The 15,935-nt window shown below is 45.0% G+C and overlaps 1 protein-coding gene across 6 annotated transcripts in view; it reads left to right on the forward strand.

The window, feature by feature from the left end:
* Positions 1-15,935, forward strand: part of DENND5B (DENN domain containing 5B) — a 101,560-nt gene that overhangs the window by 31,897 nt on the left and 53,728 nt on the right. For 4 of the 6 annotated variants that reach the window (XM_081926726.1, XM_081926729.1, XM_081926728.1 and 1 more), the window contains exon 2: positions 13,381-13,446. The exons of the other annotated variants lie outside the window; for them this stretch is intronic. In XM_081926726.1, coding sequence (XP_081782852.1) covers positions 13,381-13,446 — 66 coding nt within the window. The remainder of the gene's footprint in view (positions 1-13,380; positions 13,447-15,935) is intronic. 6 annotated transcript variants of the gene reach the window in all.

Here is a 15,935-nt window from a genome sequence, read left to right on the forward strand (position 1 = left end):
GGTTGATATAGCTGCCTTATAGCACTGACTTATTATCATCCATCTTGACTTTTTTTTTGCTTTCACTTCTAGACTTTTACACTCTTCTTAGGATTATTCATTCTATAATGCTCTTTTAAAAACGTACAGCCAAAATCTGCATGTTGCAGTGTGTTTATTTTTTCTACTCAGACTGCACAAAATGTTTGAAGGTTGGCAGCTGTTCTAGAGCCTACCACATTAGCTTATCTGGACATTAAATCAGCATGTACCCAGGAAGATGAGACTTGACACAAAGCTAGACATTTTAAACAATACTGTACTTAACTGGAAGCAAATCTGACTGTAAACTGGTCCGGGCCTGGTGTTCACGGACCCAGAACCAAGCTATTGACATTCACTTCCTTTCCTTTTGAAAGAGCAATTTAGCGAAAGGAAGGGAGATGCTCCAGCAACAGGGGTGTCTGGTGACAGGAAGGGATTGATTTGTTTAAAAGGAGAGGTGCATTTGGTCACACAAAGCACAGAGATGCCTCCCCTTTGGAACCCTGAAGCCTTCTGCAAACAACGGTATTTGCAGCAGATTTACAGTTATGATATGAGATTGCATAATTTGTAGAGGCTTTGGGATTCTTTGTACATTTTTCCGCCCCCTTACAATCCGTGAAATATATCACCAAGCTACAGCATGTTGCTCTTGTAAAAGCCTGGTGTTTTATGGCTGCATGTAATCTACGTTTTGATAGAATCTAGCCTTCATAGCTAAGTTCAGCATTGCCCTTCAACTTACCAGCCTGAGTCTTCTTCAAACTTGGGCTTTTGTGGTTGTTGGATTCCACTTCCCATCATCTCTGATAAGTGGCTAAGCTGCCTAAGCATGATACAAGGTAGAACAACACTGTGATACATAGAATCGTAGAGCTGTAGAGTTGGAAGGGACCACAAGGGTCATCTAGCCCAACCCCCTGCAGTACAGGAATCTTGTTGCCCAATGTGGGCCTCGAACCCACGACCCTGAGATTATGCGTCTCATGCTATACCAGCTGAACTATCCACATGTTCTTTTAATTTTTTGAAGAGTCCTCTCAAGTTCCAAACATGAGCAGAACAGCGCAAACTTTTCCAGCCTGCTGTATTTGTTTGCACAACCTGATTATTGAGTGCAGACCCTTTAAGTGTGTTTTTGTTTTAGCTGTGGCACAGCACCACTACGTAATGGTGCGCCTGACAACCAGCTGTGTGCACCGGTTACCTGACCATAAGTAGCTACTGTAGCTATCAACCATTATTTATAAGCACACTGATTATAGTCATTACCTTGAAACACAAATGATAATCACTGTAATAGAAAGCTGGTGCAACACAGTGGCTAAGAAAGAGTGAAGGAATCCCCATCTCCTGACGAATGGGAGATCTGAGCTTGCCCTGTGACTGTAGGAAAGCTTGCTCTGTTCTCAAGGTTGAATCCCTGTCTCCCGCAGTACAAGGTTGGTAAAGTGTGCCTACCTTACAAGATAGTTTGTAAGGATTGGGGTAATCGTAGAATTTTTGGAGTTGGAATGGGAGCGTTCAGCCCTGCAATGATAATGCAGTTCTCCTTTAATCTATTTTTTAATAAGTCTGCATTTTGCTGTTGCTTGTGGTTGAAGGTCTGTTTGTTTATCAGGGACTATTTGCGTGTATAGAATTCAAGAGTTTGTTTAGGCCCTTTACAGATTTCAAGTTGCTTCATAAACATTTATTGCAGTGGTCCATGTGTCTTGGGAATTTTGGGGGTCATTTCACCAATATTTCAAATATGTGCTGTCCTAGTGATATGCCATTCTGTGCTCCTTGGGGAAGGCACAACATATTGTGTTGTGCCCCTGACTTGGGAGTAACGTGTCATTTTATAGGGCAGCTACTACTGTTTTGGCTTTAATTGTCAGGAGGCAGCCAAAGGATGGGCAGATGGCTCACAGTGTCTGTATTTAGGTTTCTTGGCAGCGAGCCAAACTTGACAGCTCAGTTTGTATTAAAAATACACAAAGAGTTTCAGATCTGGGGAAAAAAATATCTCACAGCTGCAAAGTCTAGGGCAGTTGTTGGAACTGATAAATATTTACAGTGCTTTAGAGGCTTCCCCCATGTGTATTGTGCGTGCACATAAATGCGTTCAGGGAACAAACAGGCAAATCCCTGCAGTCAGTTCTATACCCAGACAGTTTAAACCCAGGGCTGTCATCTTTCAGAAGACGGTGTTTAGATTTCCATCAGTCTTCCCCTTCAAGCTCCCTGTTGTGCAGAATCTAAGACCCTTCTCCAGTAGGCTTGGAGGAGAATGACAAGGGAGGGGGCAATTTTCAATTGTGGCTCCCCCTTTGCTGAACGCTGTAGCCCCCGGTGAGGTCTGCCTCATGCCTATGCTGGCATGTTTTCAGTGCCAGGTAAAAACTCACCTTTTTATTCTCAGGTTCTTGACTGAATAGAACAATGTTATTTGCTGCTAGTTGTGCTGCCCAAGATTTTGTTGTGCTGCTGTTGGGTGGATTTTTATGACCTGCATGTGTTGTTAAAATACATTATAATAAAAAACATTCTTAAGAGCAATCAGATATGTTGCTTAGAGACCTTGTTTGGGTAAGAAGTGGCAAGTTCACTAAATAATAATACTGTAATAATGATAATAATCACATGTATATATGTGGTAACCTTTTTTTTAAAAAAAAACAACCACTTGCCTATGCAGAGTTCTTTGTGGTCCAGCATGTTGTCGAAAGGGTTCTTAACCCCAGTGCTAGCCCCTTTGTTGTCCGCCTGTCAGCAGTCTTTGTCCTAAAGAGAAGCTGTGCTGGATCAAGCCAAAGGCCAGTCTAGGCTTCATCCTGTTTTCTCAGTGGCCATGCGGAGCCTAATGCAGTTGCCCTCTCTCTGCTTCTGATTCTGAACAACTAGTGTACAAGAGGTTTACTGTCTCTGGCAGTGGAGGTATCTAAACCAGGGTTCCCAAACTTGGGTCTCCAGCTGTTTTTGGACTATGATTCCCATCATCCCTGACCACAGGTCATTCTAGCTAGGGATGATGGGAGTTGTAGTCCAACAACAGCTGGAGGCCCAAGGTTGGGAAACCCTGAATTCTAAACGAAAGGTCCCGAAATAATCTGATACTAGGTTATATTAAAGATTACAGGTTCTGCTGCATGTCCCAATTGCAGGACATATGGCTTAGGGCAGGGGAGGCAACTTAAGGCCCATGGGCCAGATGCCGCCCAATCGCCTTCTCAATCCGGCCCGCGGACGGTCTGGGAATCAGCATGTTTTTACATGAATAGAATGTGTCCTTTTATTTAAAATGCATCTCTGGGTTATTTGTGGGGCCTGCCTGGTGTTTTTACATAAGTAGAATGTGTGCTTTTATTTAAAATACATCTCTGGGTTATTTCTGGGGCATAGGAATTCATTCATTTCTTTCCCCAAAATATAGTCCAGCCCCCCAGAAGGTCTGAGGGCCGGTGGACTGGCCCACGGCTGGAAAAGGTTGCTGACCCCTGGCTTAGGGCCACTTTGGTCATGGTCCCTCCATGCTGTAGAATGCCCTCTTCAGAGAGACCTGCCAGGCCCCTTCCCCTTTGCTATGCTGAAAAGGCATGGCTATTTTTTTATAGAGTATTTTGTGGAGGCACTCCATAACAGTGGTTTGCTGTTCCTGGTGGTTTTTAATGTATATGTTGGTTTGCTTTATTGAGAGAGGTGTTGTTGCTTTCCAAAAACAGCAAGGCACGATACAAACATCATTGAAAAACAAACGTATTTTTAATCTGTCTGGCACTTTGTAAATTGGTTGTTTCATGTTCTCTTTTTATGTGAGGCTCCTTTGGAAGAGTTTGGTATTTAAAAGCAGGATAAAAGTGCCTTAAATAACTAACTAAATGATATAAATAAATAAGTAGGTAGTCTTGCTGCAAACACTTCACTTCTGCTACCTACTCATTTACCATGAATAAGCCACCCTAAAAACATCCCAGACAGTTCATGATATCCCATTGTGATATGTCAGGTGAAGGTGTGAATGGGCTTTGTGGGAAGTAACCTCTGAAGTAACCTGGTTTCTTGTTTCTTGTATCCCACTACATTGGTGGTTTTTAAAATATATTTTTTATTAATTATTTGAAAAAAAATATCACATACATAACTCCAAACATATTGCACCCCACTACATTGTTGACATCTCCTAGGATTTTGCTTTTAAAGAGAATTTTTTCCTAGATGAGTTGAAAGGGCTTGAAAGTCATGCCTAAGCTCACACCCTTGATTTTAACTGACATGCCGATGGAGGGTAGGAAACATTGATATGCTGGCTGCTGCAATAAGCAGTGACTGCCTTGGAAAAACGGTTCTTGAAATATAGACTTAAGAAACAGGGTGTGTTGGTGTTTGAGGGGGGGGGATCATCTCTAGGCTGTAAGCCTTTTGCAATCCTGCTTGATTGTTCCACACAGAGATTGGATAGCATTTGGGGAAGGGCTGTAGCTCAGCAGTTACATAGCTGTCAATTTACAGATTTGAAAATAAGGGACCAGCAGCCTTCAAAATAAGGGACCAGCAGCCAAAGTAAGGGATTTTAGTCAGCCAGCTCCCAAGCCAAAGGCAGAAAGCCCAGCCAGCCCAGCAGCCAAACGGAGCCTCAAGCAGTGGTTCCCACAGCACAGCAACCTGGCAAACGGGGTGCAGCAAGAAAAACCACCGTCACCTCTCTGCCGGGAAGCGCTGAGCAAAGGCGAGTACCCAGGCAACGCGGCCGATTTGATTGGCACAAGGCATGCAAGCTCCACCCCCCCAGTCGTTCTTAGACTCCTTATTGGGTGAGCAACGCAGCCAAGCAACACAGTTGGAGCCTCCCTCCTCCCTGGCCAGCAGGGAGGGAGGGAGAGGAGCTGCTTCCTTTGAAACCCGGGAAATTTAAGGGAAATCATCAATAAGGGACAACAGCAGGACACGGCGCTGGGATAAGGGAGTTTCCCGCCAAATAAGGGACGGTTGACAGCTATGAGCAGTTAGCATCTGCTTTGCATTTGGAGAGTCCCGGGTTTGATTCCCAGCATCTTGGGAATGTCCTCTGCTTGAAATGCCGGTCAGAATGGACAGTGCTGAGCTGTTAGGTACAGTGGTGCCTCGCAAGACGAAATTAATTCATTCCGCGAGTTTTTTCGTCTAGCGAATTTTTCGTCTTGCGAAGCACGGTTTCCCATAGGAATGCATTGAAAATCAATTAATGCGTTCCTATGGTCAAAAAAAGTCCAAACAAAGCCAAATTTGGTACAACAAGAGTTTATTAACTGCTCTTTAAAGTCACACATACTGTAAAGAGCAGTTCAAAAATTGAAGGAAAAATAAATTAAGTTTCTAAACATGACAGAAAAACATTTAAAAATCAACAAAGTGTACAGTACATTTTCTAAGACTCTGGGGGACCACTCGAAGAAGGCTCCTCTTCCACTCTTTGCTTCTTGCTCAAGAACCTGTCCATAGTCTGCTGCTTCATCCGCCTTTTCAGCACCTCCCTGAAAGAAGACATGACCATCACATCATAACTGTTCCCAGAGTCACGTGCCTTTTGCTTGTCAGGGTGGTGCTGGTCTGCAAAAGTCTGCACCTCCTTCCACTTCTGGCAAATGTCCCTCAGTCTTTCGGAGGACAGCCGTTCCTCAGTTGCTTCCTCCTCTTCCAGTGAGGCCCACTCCTGCGCAGCCTCTGCCTGCAGTTCGACCAGCTCCTGGGTGGTCAGCTCGTGGTCGTGCTCCTTCACCAGCTCGCTGATGTCCTCCTCTGTGACCTCCAGTCCCATGGTCCTCCCCAAGGCAACAATGTCCTGCACCACTGTTGCCTCTGGTGCATCAGAGTCACTTGGTGCCACACAGTCCGGCCACAGGCTGCGCCAAGCGCAATTCAAATTTCTCTGGCTGATCCTGTTCCAGGCCGTGGTGATCATCTTCAAGCAGGTGACGATGTCGAAGTGGTCCTTCCAGAATTCCCGCAGGGTGATGGTGGTGCAGTCAGTCACCTCGAAGCATCGCCTGAAAAGCTCCTTGGTGTACAGTTTCTTGAAATTGGCGATGACCTGCTGATCCATCGGCTGAAGCAGTGGCGTGGTGTTAGGCGGCAGGAACATGATGCTGATGAAGCTGAACTCCTCCAACAAGTCCACCTCAAGGCCTTTAGGATGAGCAGGAGCATTGTCCATCAGAAGCAAAGCCTTCAGCGGCAGGTCGTTGTCCAGCAGGTACTGTTTGACAGCAGGGCCAAAAGCAAGATTGACCCAGTCCACAAACAGCACACGTGTGACCCAAGCCTTGCTGTTGGATCGCCACATGACACTCAGCTGCTCCTTGTCAATCTTGTGTCTCTTGAAGGCCCGTGGGTTCTCCGAGTGGTACACCAGCAGGGGCTTGATCTTCAGGTCGCCGCTTGCATTGGCACAGAAGAGCAGGGTCAGACGGTCCTTCATGGGCTTGTGGCCAGGCAACTTGGCCTCCTCCTGAGTGATGAAAGTCCTTTTGGGCATCCTCTTCCAAAACAGCCCGGTCTCGTCACAGTTGAAGACCTGCTGTGGAACGTAGCCCTCCGTCTTCACAACCTCCAGGAACTCCGCTGCAAAGTCTTCAGCCGCAGGAACATCAGAACTGGCGGCCTCTCCGTGCCGGACCACGCTGTGGATTCCGGATCTTGTCTTGAACCGGTCAAACCAACCTCTGCTTGCCTTGAAGACCTCTGGCTCGCCTGATGTTCCTGGCTGATCCTGGATGAGGCCTGCGTGCAAGGCCTTGGCCTTCTCGCAAATGACGGCCTCAGTCACAGTGTCCCCTGCACGCTGCTTCTCTTCTAACCAGATCAGCAGCAACTTCTCGACCTCCTCCAGAACAGCTGGCCGGTTCTTCATGATCCTGGTGACTCCCTTGGCCGCATCAGTCGCCATGATCTTCTCCCTCATCTTCAGGATGGTCCCGATGGTCGATGGATTCCTGCCGTACTCCCTGGCGAGGTCCGTCACACGCATTCCGCCGTCGTGCTTCCGGATGATCTCCTTCTTCATTTCCAGCGTCACCTTCTCCTTCTTCCTCTCGCCGGCCTCTGCAGCAGCAGTCTTCTTGGGTCTCATGGCAGCACAGCTCCTACCTTAAACTCAGAAAAAGAAAAAAAAAATCAGTGATGTGCTTCAAATCCAAAAAATTCAGAAGCACACAGCCACCCACCACACAGAAATTAAAACCCAGAACCAAGTCCTTGAATCCCAAACACCCCAACCCAAAATCCAAAAACCCCAAAAAAAGTTTTAAAAGTTTAACTAACCAAATGGATGCAGAAGAGGTTCGGGAAAAGCTTCAACAATCAACCACCGAAGTCTTCAGAAACCTCAAATGGCTGCAAAAGAAGTTTTGGAAAAGCTTAAAAAATCACCAAAGTCTTCAAAAACGTCAACTGTTCCCCTAGCCACCCATACCACACAGAAATTGCAAACCCCTAGCCAACTGCTCCCCCAGCCCCTCCCCAACTGCTGCAAACCCCTCCCCAACTGTTCCCCCAGCCAACCAGCACACAGAAATTCAAACTCAGAAAAATTTAAAAAAACAACCACATGGCCCAATGGTCACAAAAAAATAAAAAAAATAAAAAACCCCCACAAGTTCCCAGATTCTCTTAAAACCCCCCCCCAACACCAAGTCCTTGAATCCCAAACACCCCAACCCAAAATCCAAAAATCCCAAAAAAAGTTTTAAAAGTTTAACTTACCAAATGGATGCAGAAGAAGTTCTGGAAAAGTTTTGGAAAAGCTTCAAAAATGAGCAAAGTCTGAGAAAAGGCTACCAAACCGCGTGCTAACAGTTGCTCCTCGAAGTCAAGTCGCAACTGCAGCCGTTCAAGCAAAGCACCCTTGGTTTTAACGGTTTTAAGACAAAGGAAACAAAGTCGCAAGACGTTTTCGTCTTGCGAGGCATGCCCATAGAGAAATTCGTCTAGCGAAGCATCGCAAAAAACGAAAAAACCTTTCGTCTAGCGAGTTTTTCGTCTTGCGAGGCATTCGTCTTGCGGGGCACCACTGTAGCTTCCTTTGTTCCTCATGCTAGGGTTATTTCTGCTTTATTCCCATATTTTATAACCAGCTTTTTTGCCCTCAAACTGGAGCCCCCAGACATGTTTATGAAACCACAAACCTATTTTCTGAATACTGAATGCATTCACTAACACGTTGGGCTGAAAAAGTGGCTGTATTCAGAGGTACTCATTGCATCTTGCTTGCAGCCTGTGGTTTGGAGCTGACCAGGGCTATCAAACTCAGCAATGCAGACCATGGTTAGCTGTGAAAATGAAAGGTGGGAGAAGAAGGGGAAGACGAAGGAGCATGTCAGTTCTCAGAGCAATCCATGGTTTGCTTTGACAATGCTACAGCTGCACAGTTTCTCCGTAACTATAGCTTCCCTCCTCAAATATATTGGACGACATTTTAGCATATTTAACATGTTTCTGTAGTAGAATTTTAAGTACCAAACCATTTCATTTTCAGGAGTGTTATACATTATGCACCTGAACTGCTCATGTAGGTGCTAGGATTACCAATGGTGATAGATAGCATCTTTTGTCTCCCACTTCCACATTTCCTCTGTGGCTTTTGTCTAGTCATAAATGGAAAACAGAATATATGGCTAGATTAGGTGTGACAATATAAGCAAGTTTCTCAAGCCTGTTATACAGTGGTACCTCAGGTTACATATGCTTCAGGTTACAGACTCCGCTAACCCAGAAATATTACCTCGGGTTAAGAACTTTGCTTCAGGATAAGAACAGAAATCGTGCTCCAGCGGTGCGGCGGCAGCAGGAGGCCCCATTAGCTAAAGTGGTGCTTCAGGTTAAGAACAGTTTCAGGTTAAGAACGGACTTCCGGAATGAATTAAGTACTTAACCCGAGGTACCACTGTATTAGGATTTGGAGGAGGGCGGTGGGTGGTGTTGTGAAATAGTGCTGGACCTGGAATTCAAATCCTTGCATTTATGTTTGAGATCTGTTTACATTCAGATCCATTCTCTGCTACGAAGCTCATTAGGTCGCCTCTGGCAGAGTTGGGCTCCTTCTCAGCCTCAAGCTACCTCTTGCCTTACTGTGAAGATAACGAGGGGAACCAGATGTGATCACGCTGAGCCCCCCAGGAGGAAAAGCAGAATCAGGCTTTGGGATATTAGGTCATAGGTCAGCCAGAGGAGATGTGTTGATGGCAGTCTCATAAAAGCTAGTGTCATTCCTGGATTGGAAAAATCTCCACTTGGAGGTGGCGGTGATAAAAACGCCACCACTGTGAGCATTAACAGTCTGGAAACATTTTGAATGGATTTATGGCAGCCGTCCAGAAATGGCCTGTGCTGCAATTTTATGGTTCATGTCAACAAAGACAATCAGTTAAATGAAATTAAACCCTGCTGTTGACTCATAGCCGTATAGTTCTTCTGAATTAACTGTGCGTGCAAAAGATTGCAGGTTTATTACTTGGCAATTCTAGGTAGGGCTGTAGCTTGGTGGGGGCACATCTGCTTTGCATGCAGAAGGCTGCAAGTTCAACCCCCAATATCTGCAGGCAGGATTGGCAGAGATTCTGCCTGAAACCCTGGAGCGCTGCTGCCAGTCAGTGTAGACAATACTGCGCTAAATGGACCAACAGTTTGTTCTGGTTTAAGGCAGCCTGCCTATGTCCATTCCTTGTTTCCTATGATACAAGATAATGAGATTAACTTCGGGTTGTTCCAGGTGATCATCCCTCACGAACTTGCCTTCTTGCAAGGGTGACAGTGCTGTCTCTTTTAATGGGTATGTGTGCTGTATCGAAGCTTCACTCCGTGGGTGTGCCTTAAATAAAACGTTAGCAATCCTATGCTTAGAATGCTAGGACAGAGAGGCAACAGAAAGGAAATGTCTCAATTCCATGCGTGTTTGGCGTGGAGAAAAGAGAGGCTTGGGGCGAAAAGAAAATTGCTCTCTCCCATGCTTAGAATTCTGAAAATGCCAGTTCTGCACCTGCTTACTGGTGTCGTTTGGTATAAGCCTTGCGTGTGCCAAGAGTATTATAAAATAGCTTGCAGCTAGCAGTCGAAATGCAGTGGGGGGTGGGGCGTTGAAGCCGATATATGCATGAAGTGGAAGTGATCGTATCTCTGAAAATTATGCATATGATACGAACTGTAATTGAGCTTTGAGTTCCTCAAGGCAAAGCACAGTTTATGTATGTTGGGTCTCTGTTCTTCAAGCAGCCGTGTTGTTTGTGCTTGTGTGTGGCTTTCACTTGAATATTGTTCAGCCAGAATCTTAAGGTTTGGTCTACCTTTCAGATTGCAACACCGCCCCCCCCCCCTTTTGAATGTCTTTGTTATTCTGCTGGCATTTGGATGTGTAGCTATATTAAGAAACCAAAGCTGTTGGTTGGTATAACGTTACTCTCCAGGCAGACAGTGGAGATCCTTCAATTGAGGTCAGAAGGTGGAGGATGGGAAGGAAGTCTAGAATAAAACACCCTTTCTCAGATTGTATTTTTGAAAAGCTGTTGTTTAAAGCAGTCAAATTATTCTCTGCTGGAGACAAAACACACACATAGAGAGTAATTTGAAAAGGACTTCATGTGCTCTGTGAATTGTGTTATAGACCCAGCGAATCAAAATATGAAGAGTTTTATTGTACTCCGTGAATTAATATTCATTTTAATGGGTCTTGCTGATCAGTTTACTTCAGGGATTTGCATAACTTGTAGACTCAAGCAATCACAGCGAACTCCTTGCGTTAAGTGCATGAATACTTCATAGCAAAATGGGGCAGCCCCTTATTTATAAGCCCAGTAGACCAACATTTGATATAACTGAGCTCTTGGGGAATGAATGGAGGAGCTTTATTTGAAAATATTTGGGTGTCTTGTTCCTAAGGGTATTTGTAGGTCTTGCCTGTGCATGCCTCAGTTCTGTGTAGAAGCTAATCAAAGAGGAATGGCTTGCGGTAATGAGATCTCGGAGGCCATATAAACACAACCATTTTTGTCTGTCGTTATAGCACCATTAGTATACTGCTCGTGTATTCATTTCCATCAGCAGTGCAGGTTGACACTTCTAAGTGTTCAACCTGTTCTGTCTCTCTCTCACTTTTCTGTCTTTTTTGCAGAGCAGATGATCTCTAGTTTTAAAAACATGAAATGAATTAAAGAGGGCTGCCCAAATGATTAGTCTGGCTTTAGCCAATAAATTTGACCTTTAAATTTTAAGTGTTCATATTACAAAATCAAATCAAGGAGTATTTTTTTATAATTCTGAAGGAAAGGGACAATTTCTTTTAAAAGGGGGTGCCTATTTGCCCACTAAGTACCACTGAAACAAAAGGTCTCTGTAAGCATCATCTCAAAAAATCTGGAATGCACAAGAGACTGTTTACATTGGCTCAGCCTCTCCTACACTGAATGTGCCCCCTTCAACAAGCTCACATTTCATTGGATGTGAGAATCAGACACCCACCCTGCCATCCATTCTAAGCAGGTGGTTTCAGGTTGCTGCAAAGATGTGCAAATCTCATGGGCTGCATAAATTTCTGTCAGAACTTAGCACCATAGTAAACCCAAATCGTATAGCAAAGAGAGGTGGAGTTTGCAATGTGTCTAAAATTATGCATATATCTCCTAGCTTAACCCACATCTTTAGTACAGGTAGTGTGTTCCATTTCTGCCAGTTGTGACGAGGAGCAAAATGCGGCAGTAGGTGATGAAGCTCTGTCCCTGACCACGGAAAATATAATGCTCTGTTTTCTCAGGTTTTACTAGGCTTTGCCCTCAAATTTTCATGTCTATGTCTCTTTGCTGCTGTTGCGAACAAGAAACCTTATTTTCCAAATGGAAACCTCAGGTTCTCAGATTACTCAATTTTCATTAAAGCTGGCCTGTATGGAATCGTGCAATTGGTCCAACTAGCCTAACACTGTATATGGCGGGGATGAGAAACCAGGAGCCCAACTCCCATAATCCCTGCCTGTCAGCCATGTGATTATGTTTTGTGTTTTCTTTGGTTTCTTGTTATTGAAAAATTGAATAAATACCGAAAAGGGGGAGAGAGAATGGCATTACGTGTAGAAGCTTTCCTTGTTCTAAAATACTAATTCCTTTTCATTGCTGATTTTAACATCTCATATTTTGTTTGTAGATGAGGCAGTTCAGGTGTTGGCATTGCCCATGGTGAGAGTGTTGCTTTTAATGCTTACTTCCAAGCACCATCCAATCGCCAGCTTCCAGAACAATGGGCAGGCATTCTCCTTGCAATTTTGAGATCGCCCAGTTAATGCTGCCTCCTGGTATCCAGCCCTTCTGTTTAACCCTGTCATTCAGGGCCCAGGGAATGGAGAATCGTATCCCACCCTCCACACATTTGGGGCTGCAGGGAATGCTGCCTTGGGGAATCCTTGCACTTCCTTATTTTCTCACAAGGTCAGGGAACCTTTACATTTCCAGACTCCAGCTCCCACCAGGTCTAGCCAGCATGGGAAATATTCATGGGTGATTAGAGTTGTGCTCCAACAACACCTGGACACTCAATCCTGAAATGACTTTCCCATGGGCTGGCCAAATGCTGTACGTAAGTAAATATTCCCAGGGTATTTTTGGCCACTACATGGTAGTTTGATTGCCATAGTACTTTTCTCATAGTAGGTGTTCCTTTAGTCCAGGCATAGAGAGCGTGCAGCCCGTCACGTGTTGTTGGACTACATCTCCCATCATCCTCAGCCAGCAGGGCCAGTGGTGATGGGAATTGTAGTCCGGCAACATTTGGAGGACCGCAGGCTTCCTATCCCTGCTGTAGATGATGTCACTGTTCCGTACATTGGTAGGGACGGAGAATCAGTGCCTCATGGGTGGCTTCTGACATACTTCAAGCATTAACTTCTAAACTGTATTGTACTGCACTGTAACCTCTTAGAACACAGATTAAGGATCACTTGCTTAAACTTTATAGAATGCTTCCCCTTCATTGATGCTCGTGTGGAGGCAGCGATATCTGAACTACCCCCTAGTGTGTTCCATTGCTGTTTACTATCACAGACAATGCACAGCCCATTTGGAAAAGCAGCACAAATTTGAAATGATTGAGCACATTAAAAAAACACCTAGTGTTTGTCTCAATTGGGTTCCTGCAGGAGACTTTCCTGGTGGGCTGAGCTCTGTGTGGATATGTGTGTGTGTGTCTGTCCATCTTAACATGCATTGTTCCATTCTTTTGCTTTCTGTCAGAAGCAGTGGAAGGAAATATTGCTACTCCATGGTGCATGTCTCCTTTTCTTAACCATGTTTTTGTGTGTGTCTGCACTTTCTGTTCATTTTGTTCATACGTGCTTTTTGTTTCTGTTGTGTTATGTAGTCTTATACCAGTGGCTAGAAGCCGATCGTCATGGCAGGAGCTCAGATACTGCAAACAGAACATCAGGTAAAAAAAAAAAGATGGCGGATACTTACTAATTTAATCTCCAGATTTCCTGTAATCACACCCATCTTGCACTTTAAATTCAATTGAACACTCTTCCTTTGATTGGTTCAATCTTGATTGATTCCTTGTAATCAATAATCAATAAATCTATTATTTCCTGTCCCACCACCCTGTATGGCAGATGTGGTTATATGCCAGAAGAAGACAATCTTTTTCTTCGGTCTGGAAATGTCCCCTACAGCTACCCTGAATAATTTTTAGGATTTCCTGTGAAAGGTCATAACAAGTTTGTTTTGCTTTAATCCTGTCCTCCTACCTTCAACCCAAGTTCCCAGAGCGGCTCTCAGTACAAAAAACCCCCTGAAAACAGCATTGAATTAAGAGCAGCATCAGTTCTAGCAAAACATCAGTTGCCTGACTAGATAGAAATTGAATCAAGATTCCCCACCCCCCAAAATTCTGGTACCAAAAAGATTACAGATTTTGATACTAGGTGTACCTCTCCAGGCGAAGAGTTGCAAAACTTTGGCCACCATCAAAGGAAAGGTCACATCTCCAGATGCCACCTGCTTCGCTGACAGTAGTGGAATCTGGAAAATTGCCCTTTAGGCAAGCATCTGAGTTTATAGGCAAGTTCTTGTGGGAGGATGTAAGATGCATAAAGTAATGTTTTATCTTCTGGAACAAAGATGGCATGCTTTGGCATGCCAGCTACTGGGGGGAAACTGCGGGAGAAGGAAATTGCTCTCACATTCTAACAGTTCCTAAGGAATGGTCTGCAGTACAGTGGTGCCCCGCAAGACAAATGCCTCGCAAAACGAAAAACGCGCAAGACAAAAGGGTTTTTCGTTTTTTGCGTCGCTTCGCTAGACGATTTTCCCTATGGGCTTGCTTCGCAAGACGAAACGTCTTGCGAGTTCTTGCGAGTTTGTTTTCTTTTTCTTAAAGCCGCTAAGCCGCTAATAGCCGTGCTTCGCAAGACGAAAAAACCGCAAGACGAAGAGACTCGCGAAACGGATTAAATTCGTCTTGCGAGGCACCACTGTAATAACTTTGGACTTCCTTTTCTTCTTCCTTGTTTCCTTGTTCCTTGCTGTTTTTAATCGGCATCCTATTTCTGCATTGATTACACATTTCAAATACTCCCAATGTCCAGGTTCCCAGTAGATTTTCAAACCCATTTGTTTTTGGGAAAAGTGAAATATTTTAATGTTAAGCATATTTTAATCCTGATTAATATATTGAAGCACTGTTGGCTACTTATCTAAGAACACTATATGATGCAACTTTAATTTACAGCTTAATGGAGACCACTTAGCTCCCCATATAAAACAGAGAGATGCTAATTTAACAGCAGCATCCATAACATTTAGTTACACATTTGTAAGCCTAAATTGCCCTAGATTTTGCAGGCAGACAAGAGAAAGGAGTTAGCTAATTATAAATGTTTATTTTGTTCATTCTTGCATTTACATCCTGTCTTTACTCCAAGGAGCTTGAGGTAGTATACCTGGTTTTCTCCCTTCTCATTTTATCCTCAAAACAACCCTGTGAGGCAGGTTAGGCTAGAAGACAATGGCTGGCCAAAAAACAGGCTCTTGGGGAATGCTCACTGTGATGGGACGATGAGCTGCTTGTGCGTAAAATGCAAGTCCCTCAGAGTTTGATCAGGTTTTCAAACCTCTGCCTGTGACGGAGCCCCTCCAGCATGGCTGCGTCAATCACTAGTAGAATCCGAAAGTGGCTGCTTTCGGAATCGTTTCCAACATAAAAGCTCTTTAACGGAAACACGTCGTCTGGCCTCTCGGCGTGACAGTTTCCGGCGAGGTGTGGGTGTCCCTATAGGAGGTCCTGAGACCTCCCCACTGTTTTCGCTGGAAGCGTCTCTGAGCCATCCCTCCGACTCACTTTCCCTTGGAGTTCTTGCTCGCCCTCTACTGGTTCCCTCTTCCGCTGCTACTCCTCTCTCAACCTCAGTGAGCCTTTGCGCCCCCGGCGCTTTAGATGGCAGTTCCCTGACATCCACCTCCCCTCCAGGGCCCCCTTCACCCCCTCCCGTCTCCTCCCCTACTGGCGGTGAGGAGGTAAAACCCCTGAAAGAACCTCCTTCGTCTTCCGACGTCGCGAACACTTCCCTCCACTTGTTGCTGTTCCTACTCTCTCGGTAATCTTCGTCATCGGAGTCCACTCCCTCTTCCAACTCCGACTCCGCGAACCCTTCCATTTCCTCTTCCTCATCGGTGGTGCCGAAATACTCCCTCCTAAACCTTGCTATCGGCTGAGGTTTCCTCGGGAACCTTTGGTGGAACGTTTCTGTTAAAACCTCGTCATTGACTTCCTCTGCATTCACCCAGGTGTTTTCTGACTCCGGTTCCCCTTCCCACGCCACCAAATACTCCACCTGATTTCCCTTCCACCTGGAATCGAGGATTTCCGCTACATGGTTGCGGCGTTCCCTCTCTTCCAAGGCTGGTCCCCTGACGTACTCC

The sequence above is a fragment of the Podarcis melisellensis genome, assembly GCF_964234715.1.
Source record: "Podarcis melisellensis genome assembly, chromosome: 10".
Classification (NCBI taxonomy): domain Eukaryota; kingdom Metazoa; phylum Chordata; class Lepidosauria; order Squamata; family Lacertidae; genus Podarcis; species Podarcis melisellensis.